We start from the raw sequence: 9,367 nt of genomic DNA, 5'->3' as shown, positions 1-9,367 counted from the left end.
CCTAGTTTTTTAACTAGGATGGGGTGAGAGACGGTGTCAAAGGCCTTGCTGAAGTCCAGAAAGACTACATCCACCGCGACACCTGCATCCATGGCCTTTGTGACCTGATCGTAGAAGGCAATCAGGTTGGTCTGACATGATCTCCCCCTAATAAATCCATGCTGATTGCCCCTGAGCATCATTTCTGATGCTGGCCCATCACAAATGTGTTCCTTGATGATCTTCTCAAAGAGTTTCCCCAGGATTGAGGTAAGACTGATGGGCCTATAGTTGCCCAGGTCCTCCCTCTTCCCCTTCTTGAAGATGGGAAATTAGTTTTTCTAGTTATTACAGTAATTAGTTTTCAGAGTAATTAGTTATAAGTTAGTCTGCACAGGACATGAACGAAGAATTTTGCTTGTTATCACTATTGGCTCATGCAATTCTATAGTCACTAAAGCTGCAAAAATGTGCTGTATATTGCTTTTGATATTAAAAATGTGAATGCACCTGTAAATATTTTGCCCCTCTAAGCACTATCTGATTGAAATCAATTAGGTGTAACTAATATGGATCACTGAAAGTGCCTGTTGTTTTCAGTTCACAAAATTTTCTTGCTTTAATTTTATTTACCTAATGAACTTATTAGTCATAGCTTGCACATGCACACATGCACCTTTTAGGTGGATTTCTGTATTTATAACCTCTGTTATTGCCACCTCTCACCTCCAGTTTCTTTCAGGTACCAGTCCTGGGAGTATTCCAACATGGGTGTGGCTATTTAGTGCTTTTGCCACCTTTTGTGCTTATACTTTAGGTAAAGTATGATGGAAAACTTACATATATGAAGCTTACATATAGTTTTAAATAATAATGCCTATGTTGATATTAAATCAAAATAGATTGTAAAGAAATTTTGGCCTGCTCGCAAAGCATTGCTTTTCAGTTGTTTGATAATGTACTGAAACTTGAAGACCATTGAAACCTAACTAAAAAAATACAGTAGAATTTTTTTAACTTTTCTTAATAGTAGTGTAACCTTGGGTTTGCCTATACTGCTTCTGTGATGCTCTTGTAAATATTATAATGATTAAGATTATGGCTCATACACACATTAAAATAATCTAGAATTCTCCCAGGTTTGTTCTCATGGTAGTAAGACTGACCCGGAGTCAGGTGTACAGACATTGAAATGCTGAGGCCTTGAATAGTAAAGAGCTTGCAGTGCTGACACTGTGCAGCCAGAGGTGGGGTGGAAGAGGGGGGCAGCAGAGCTGTGCATACATCTTAGCATGCTCCGCAGGCTGCCTTAGTCTGCATTGCAACATATCAGAGCAGTGCATAGGTAAGCCCTGATTGGCTAACCCAGATGGCTCATGGTCAGCCTGTGTTGTCATTATGTACAGATATTTGCTCTCCCAGGAGAAACTCTCCTGGAAGTGATTTAACCCTGGTTGTGCCCAGGTTATTTTTGTCCTGGAGCAGCCATTTTTATTTTGGGAGAAAAAGTCTGAACATCTGTACAATTGTGGTTTCTCCTGGGAGATCAGTGACTCTCCCAGGAGAAACTAAATTTCTCTTCAGGGCTTATTTTTTCTCTAGCATGGTAAGGCATTGGCATTATGATCACTTGAAGTTGATCTCTGATGGCTAAAGCCTTTCAAATCATAAGCAGAAGTAGCTGTTTATTACATGATCCTCATTTCTTCTGCATCCTTAGTGAGTGTAATAAAGTGACTGATTTTTCATAAATAGGAATTCGATGCTGAGGTAGATTCCCAGGTACATGTGTGACCTCCAAACTGTATGACACCCTGGAAATCTAACTGGAAATTTTGCTGCTCAGTCTTATAAAACAGAGTATGTTATTGGCCAGTTGGGCCTCTGATGACTAATCCTTAAAAGGATGAGGTGACAGTCAAAGCCGCGATGAATTGATACATATGGAATTGTTTTACATCTGTAGTCTGAATCTTAATCTGAAATAATATTTAATCACAGAATAAACTCTGTGCAGCTAAAGATTTCCCATTGGAAGGCTATAAAGAACCCTATTTACTTACGATACACAATGCAAATCTTGTACATTTTTTAAAAATGATACTCCTTAGAATAAGACACACTCCTTAGAATAAGAAGCACAGGCTTTGCTTTTTAAATGTCATGTAAACTTTAAGACAAGTCAAGGTTTATTAAATCCAGAATCAAAATATACGACTTAACTAGAGTAATGGAAATGTACACACACACACACACACACACACACACACACACACACACACACACACACACACACACACAGAGATAATATAAATGTTTGTGGACTATATACATCTTCCATTAAATATACAAAATGATTGTGATATGTGCTTGCAAATTGACACTGAAACTACCTTTTTTTATTTTGCTGAGAGATTTGGTAGATCCTTATGTAAGACTCACAAATGGTCTGTTAAGATCTGATTTTTGCTTATGCATTATGCCATTTCTCTATTTATTTTCTAGTCTTTTATTATTAGAAGAATTCTATGAAAGCATTAGAGACCTAAGTCCTGTAGCCAAAACAGTCCTCCAGAGGAAAACAAATAAGGAAGTATGATCTGCACAATTTACAAGCCTAATTTGGCTATTCATGTGTGGCAAACATGACTAAATAATAATACACTAAGGGACCAATATTTTTATCCCTCTCCTTGAAAAAGTGTCTTTCATCCAAAATTACACAATTTGAATATAGGTTAGACAATTTTTAAAGTAGTTGGGTCAGTTATGTTTATTCAAGTACTAGGAAGGCAAATATGTCTGTTGATTGTATTCTAGAAGCATATTTTAAAGAATAAATACTTTTCCTTGATATTGGCAACTTCAATTACTAGTTCGCACACAGCACTGTCTTATGCATGAATCCCTAGATGATTTCATTTACACTATTGAGAAAGGAATTTTGTTCAGGATGATGAAGACAGAACAGTTTAATGAGATTATTTATTTTTTGACAGTATGAAACCAATTTAGGAGACTTGTTTCTTGTCTCATATTAATGGAGTATACCTCCCAGCTTTTAACACCTCTTTGAGTACTGAAGTAGTAACAATATTAGTTAGATGTCTAAAACCTATGGAGCGTAAAATGAGGACCCACAATTTTCTAGTCTAGACTGCTAAAGCATAAATGCAACAGTACGTATAATACTGCTTAGTAGCGCATGGAAGTAAGTAATATGCAACCTACAGTTTCTGTGTCCTTTTAATTAGTTGTAAGTAGAGGTGGTGGTATTAAAATTATTGCTCGTATAATGCAATTGGGCTAAGACACTATCACTAGTTAATTATTAAGATTAGCTACAGAATCTTTAGGTAACACTCAAGCAATATTAAAAAAATACTTATGTTATTTTCTAACTCATCATAATAGCCACTTATCTTTAAGCTTTTCTTCAGCTCATTCTTTTCTATGGCCCTGATCCTGCAAATACTTGTGCATTTCCTAATTTTAAATATGTAAGTCCATTGGCTCTACCCACACCATTTTAGGAAGTAGACTAAGACAAGACCCTTGAGTCACAGGTCAGAAAGGACATTACACAATAGTGGGTGAATTAGAAACCATGTCAGCTTCTCAGCCAATGTAAATCTGTATAGTTCAACTGTAAACAGTAGATGGAGAGAGACTATCGGGGAGCCTTTGGGAGACAGGATTCTCACAATGTAAGTGATCACCTATAAGCTCTATACACTTTCCTCCATACATACAGTAGTTAAAAACCTGAGAAAAATGGTTGTTTTTGGTCATGCCTTTAATTTTTTCTTTCTTTTCTCCCCCTCTCCAGACTCCATAGATGGGAAACATGCTCGAAGGACTCAGTGCAGCACCCCCTTGGGGGAGTTATTTGACCATGGGTTGGATAGCTGGGCTACTTCCATCTTCATCTTCAATTTTTTTTCACTTTGCTCACGTGGTAATGAGCAAACTGGTTTTCTCCTACATAAAATGTTTCTCTCATTAAGCATTGGCTTGCTGAACTTTATGGTTTCACACTGGGAAAAATATAACACAGGAGTTCTTTTTCTTCCTTGGGGATATGACATAAGCCAAGTGGTAAGTATTTAATAATTCTTGTTTTTAATACTGTTAGTGTTTTAACAGTGCTACAACAAAGAGAAAAATATTGCTCAGGGCAAATGTATTTGGCCAAGAATTTGAATACGAAATAGCATAAACCTAGAAGCACTACAGAAATATTTGTTCAAGGAAGGGACATGCTTAATCAAATCATCAGTATTAAGAGTTTAATTGCCATATAGGAAAAAGAATGCCTACAGCAAATATAAAAGTCAGATGCCATAAATGAGGATGCCATTCAGTTATATTTGCTTTGTGACATTCACTAAAATTATGGCATTGTCTAAAATTGTAAATGTAGCAGTTACCTCACCAGCATAAGTCTTTAGTGCATTATATGAATTTGGACAAGTAACATTTATTAAAAAGCTATAATCATTACTATAAAATCACCAGAACCCTCATTCCCTCTGTTCCATCAAATTTAACATCACGTGAGGACATAAATGACACTGTATTAGCACATACAATTCTGCCAAGTGTTTTTACCCTTGAAAAAAACTCAAGGGTAAGTAGTTTTATAATGTCTGTCTTTGAGAAGTATTGCTAAATAGCATCTTCCAGTTATTACTGTATTTACTCAAATCTAAGATGAGGTCTTTCCCCCATCAGTTAGCATACCCCCCATGCTGACTGATGGGGGAAAAACCTCATCTTAGATTTGTGTACAAAGTGGAGTTGGGGGGAAGGGCAAATGGCTGCTGCAGCTCTGACTGGTCCTGAGCTCAGGTCGGGGCCAGGGTCAGACCCACAGCAGCCTCCTGTCCACTCTTCCACTGGCCCTCTGCAGTTTCTGCTCCCCCACTCCAGCTTTTCCCTGCATACTGTTAGGCACAGCTCAGCTCTGGCTGAGGCTGGATTACCTCCTGGGTGCAGAGTACCTGGAAACTCTGTCTCCTGCGTGGCCAATCATTACTGCCAACACTGCTGCATGGTTGGCAGGGGCTGTGCTCCCATGTGCTGTGCTCCAGGAGAGAAGGAAGCCCAGTAGTGTCTGACAGTAAGGGGGATGAGGGGAAGGGGCAGAGACTGTGGGAAGTGGGAGAGGAGGGGCAAAGGCCATGGTGATTTGGTGTGGGGGAGTGCTGGTGAGGGGGGCAGGAAGGCTGCAAAGGCAAGAATTGGGGGGGGCAGACGGCAAGGGGGTCATCTGACCCCCCCAGGCACCTGAACCCCCAGCCACTGCTTTCTCTGCCATAGCAGGGGGGTGGGGGATGAATTCAAGACACCCCTCAAATAATTAAGTTCTATACCTGGAAAATTATAACAAATTAAAAATGATTCCATATATAACATCTAATTATTGGGTGGGGGAGGGAGGTCATTTTAAATTTGAGTCAATATGGTAACCAACCTCTAAGTAGAACTCTTTCAGGAACCAGATCCTAGGTAACACCTTGATGGCCATAAAATCGTCATCATAATTTAGGCCTAGAGTAGTTTGGAAATTTTCCAACAAAACATCATTTTTCCCCCCAAAATAAAATGTTTTACAGAAACTTATTTGTTTTAATGAGCTATCATAGAACTATAGGGAGTTCTGATAGAAACTTGCCTGTCTTCCTACCAATTCAGCTGGATTACATGTTTCCACAGTCTGTGCTGCCTGACCATCCAGACCAGCCAGTGTTGGGGACCCAGGGCTTCCAGGGTCCAGAGCTCCTGGGAAGCCCCACTCCATGAACAGCTATGGGTCTGGGGTTCTGGTGCCCTAGGCTAGCTGGCTTCTTGTGTTGCCAAACTATTGAAGTCTGTGGAGCCAGGCACTTGGAAATGAGATGACCGGGTCAGTCAGTCAGCTTAGAAGTCTTGAAGCCTATGAAATGAGGTAGGACAGTTTGCATGGCAGGGCTGCTGTTAACTCATGAATCTTGGAAGTCTTAACAGTTGGTGACTAAAATTTAGATGATTTTTGCCAGTTCCAAGCTGCTCATTACTAAACAGCAGCAAAGAACTTGGCAAAATTTGATTTCCTGACATCTGGAATTTCCAAGACTCAGCTAGCTCTGATTAAGGCTTTTCATCAAGGCTTATGCAGACAGATCAGACAGATATAGTTGGGTAAAGAATGCTTCAGCTGTTATAGTTCAAAGTATGAATATAAATACACAGAAAGCTGTTCATTATTGATCCAATGTAAAAAAAAATACTTGGTCAAGAGGATCCATTAGGAATAAAATATTAATGTTAAAAGCATAGGAGTAGGAATTAGCTGATCTAGAGACAACTACTTTCCCTGCTCTCAGTACCTCAGTTTCCCCATTAGTAAAATAAAAATGGTAATACTTCCCTACCTCACAGATTTAATTCAGCAGTCTGTAAAGAGCTTTAATAAACTCAGATCCAAGATGCGAGCAGAGACAAGAATACAGTATTGTTGTTTCTATTTGCCCCTCATGCTAAGGGCACATAAATGAGTTAATTTGTAACAAGTCAGGTTGCCTCAATTTCAAAAAGTTGCAAACATGTGACACATCAACACTGAGTTACTTCCATAAGAGTCAGAACCAAATTTGCCAGACTTTCAAATGCTTACCTTTTACTGCAGAGCCTGTCATCTCTCAGGCTTTCAAATGACCCATCTGCTTGTTTGTATACAACTGTGCAAGTACAATTGTATTTGTCAAGCTTCACCTCTCTGTCCATGGCTCCATAGCTGGAGTTAATTCACCTCTGTTTTAATTTTTATTCATTTTCTTTAGGCCCCCCTCTACATGTTACAGGTATCACACAATTAGCTGGTTAATCATGCAGTCATTTTAAGACCAGGTACATGTGCAAAGTAGCTATTATGCCATAAAAAGCTCCCACTGGCTATAAAGTTAGACCTTGAAAATGTGTACTAACTTTATACATGATTGTTATTGAGCTTTCATTTGCACATGTAGCTGGGTCTCCCCTGTGGCTTGAAGCCCCTTCAGTTGATGGGGCTGGGAGACTCTCAGCCCCAGAAGCTACCAACTCTGCTGCCCCAAACCCTCAGGGCTGAGGGATTGTGGCTGCTATGATCTCTCAGGCTTGGGGAGTGTGTAAAACCCCTAGGCCTGGGGGTTTGTGGTTCCCATGATCCCCCAGCCCTAGGGATCATGCATTATATCCCATTGAACCTTTACCTGACAGTGCCTTAGTAACTTCCAATTCCAGATGAAAATCATATAGATCTAAATTTCTGTTAATGTTATTTAGAGTGAAGGTGGGTTGAGGTGGGTGGCATTAAGGCAAAGGCCATATATTAAGTATATTAGGTATAGTATACCTGGTACACCAGAAAGTGCTGCATAGCATTGTGCATTGGTTGAAACTGAGGGATGTGGAGGTTTGAACTAGTTCAAGTAGTTCACTATGCCAGTAATTCAGTGCAGCATATGGCTGAGTTAGCCAGTGGTATGTCAAGCTGTCTTGATTTGATAAAGTTGCAGACTTCATGACCAGGGATCTGGGTTTTCCATTTGCCACAAAAAACACGGTAAAACCCAGATTTCCTCCTTTAAAAGAGAAAAATATGGGAAATTGTGGGTTTCCCCTTGCAGCTTGGCAGAGTTCGAGCCTGCAGGGGGATGGGGGGAGTGGGGGGAGGGCAGTCAGATAGGGGGTGCCATGTGCATGTGGGCACATACACATGCACATGCACATGGACGCCAGGCAGCCTGGAGAGCAGTTCGCTGCAGGTAAGTCTGATGCGGGGAGGGACACTGCAAGCCCTGCAAGCCCTGCACTGCCGTGGCGAGGTGGCCCCTGCCTGCCCAGAGGGGTGGCAGCCAAGAGTTGTGCTCTTTGCTGCTACTGGGCAGGCAGGAGGCACCTTGCCACAGCAGTGCAGGGTTGGCACTGAGCTTCCTTGACCCACTCTGCCTTGACATGGGGGTGTGGGTGGGGAGTGAAGAGTACCTGCAGGGCACAGGGGGCTGTGGGTGGGGAGTGAGGGGCACCAGCAGGGCTGTGGGGCTGTGACTTGGGAATCAGGGGCAATTGCTTGGGCAGGGCTTCAGCATAGCAGGGCTGCTTAGTGCCACAAAGCAGGGGAGGGGGACAGCCACATCTGGATTCATGTCCTGGGGAGTGAAAGGGGCATGACTTATGACTTTCCATGATAAAAAACCCAAAATCAAATGCCAAAATTGACAGGTATTTACAATTTATTTTATTATAGTGATTGAGTCACAGATAAGCTTCCAAATTGCTTTAAAATTGTAAATAAATAAAAAAAAAATGTTAAACTAATACATACATGCATGTCTATACACACGCACACATATATAGTGGTATTTCATTTTAATCAAAATGCAGATTCGGGGGGGGGGGGGGTTAATCAGAGAATTTACAATTTTTTAACCAGAGAAAACTGATTCTGATAAGTAGCTAGATAATTAAATAAAAACATTCAGTACTGAGAGAGGGACTCTACCTTAATGGTATTTATTTGCCCAGTAAAGACAGAGTTCTATTATGTTTACTCCTCTGCAGATTCAAAAAGGCAGCTACAGCAAGAGAAGAGTATGGTGGTACCAAACATAATTTTGGCACAAAATAATTCAAATAGCCATTGACATGGGAAACCCCTTAAAGAGAGATGGAGAGAAGGCTAAAAATACAAGTACCTTTTATGGAAAACATACAAACATATATAAAATTGAAGTGTATTCATTGGAAATTTCAAACATTATACACACACATATAATTGTACTTGTGCAGCTCTGTACAAACAAGTATGTGGAATTTTAATATATAAAATTATTATATATTAAACTGGGACTGTCTTGGGAGTGAGGGGCCATGCTGAGGAAATGGGGCCATAAATGGGGGTCATACTGAGGAAAAGTTTGGGAAGCATTGCATTATATCATATGATGGAACCAAAGGCAAAAGTTGGTCCCTAATGGCCTTATAGGGTTAAAACTTTATGGGGTTTATGGCCTAATAGGTTAAAACCAGCACCTTGAATTGAATAATATATAAATACCTTCCTTTCCTTTCCACACTGGAGTACTGCCCAGATATTATGTATTCTCTACTGTTTATTATCTTGACATACACATACAAAACTAACAAGGGTGCCAAGTAATCTGAAGTTTTACGAATGTAAACTTTATCTTTATTTTTCCTATTGGAATTTGTTCAAATAGATGGAAGCTTTTTGTTGATATTATATGCCAGATTATCAACATATAAAATGGATTTAGAATCCTTGAAATTTCACTTTTTGCAAGGTGATGAGGGTACCTATTTTTTAATTTATTTTTTCAAACCAACTTTTGAAACCTATTTT

General features: G+C 39.9%; 1 protein-coding gene across 2 annotated transcripts in view; it reads left to right on the top strand.

Annotated features, from left to right (window-relative positions):
• SELENOI (selenoprotein I) overlaps positions 1-9,367 on the top strand; it is a 93,423-nt gene that overhangs the window by 37,602 nt on the left and 46,454 nt on the right. The window contains exons 4-5 of one of the 2 annotated variants that reach the window (XM_019526938.1): positions 722-796; positions 3,809-4,077. In XM_019526938.1, the coding sequence (XP_019382483.1) occupies positions 722-796; positions 3,809-4,077 (344 nt within the window). Of the gene's footprint in view, positions 1-711; positions 797-3,808; positions 4,078-9,367 lie in introns of both variants that reach the window. The other variant, XM_019526944.1, reaches the window with a different exon arrangement.

This window comes from Gavialis gangeticus, unplaced genomic scaffold, assembly GCF_001723915.1.
Source record: "Gavialis gangeticus isolate Ggan-Ray unplaced genomic scaffold, GavGan_comp1, whole genome shotgun sequence".
Classification (NCBI taxonomy): Eukaryota; Metazoa; Chordata; order Crocodylia; family Gavialidae; genus Gavialis; species Gavialis gangeticus.
The sequence above is the reverse complement of the archived record's forward strand: the minus strand, read 5'-3'. Positions and strand labels throughout refer to the sequence as shown.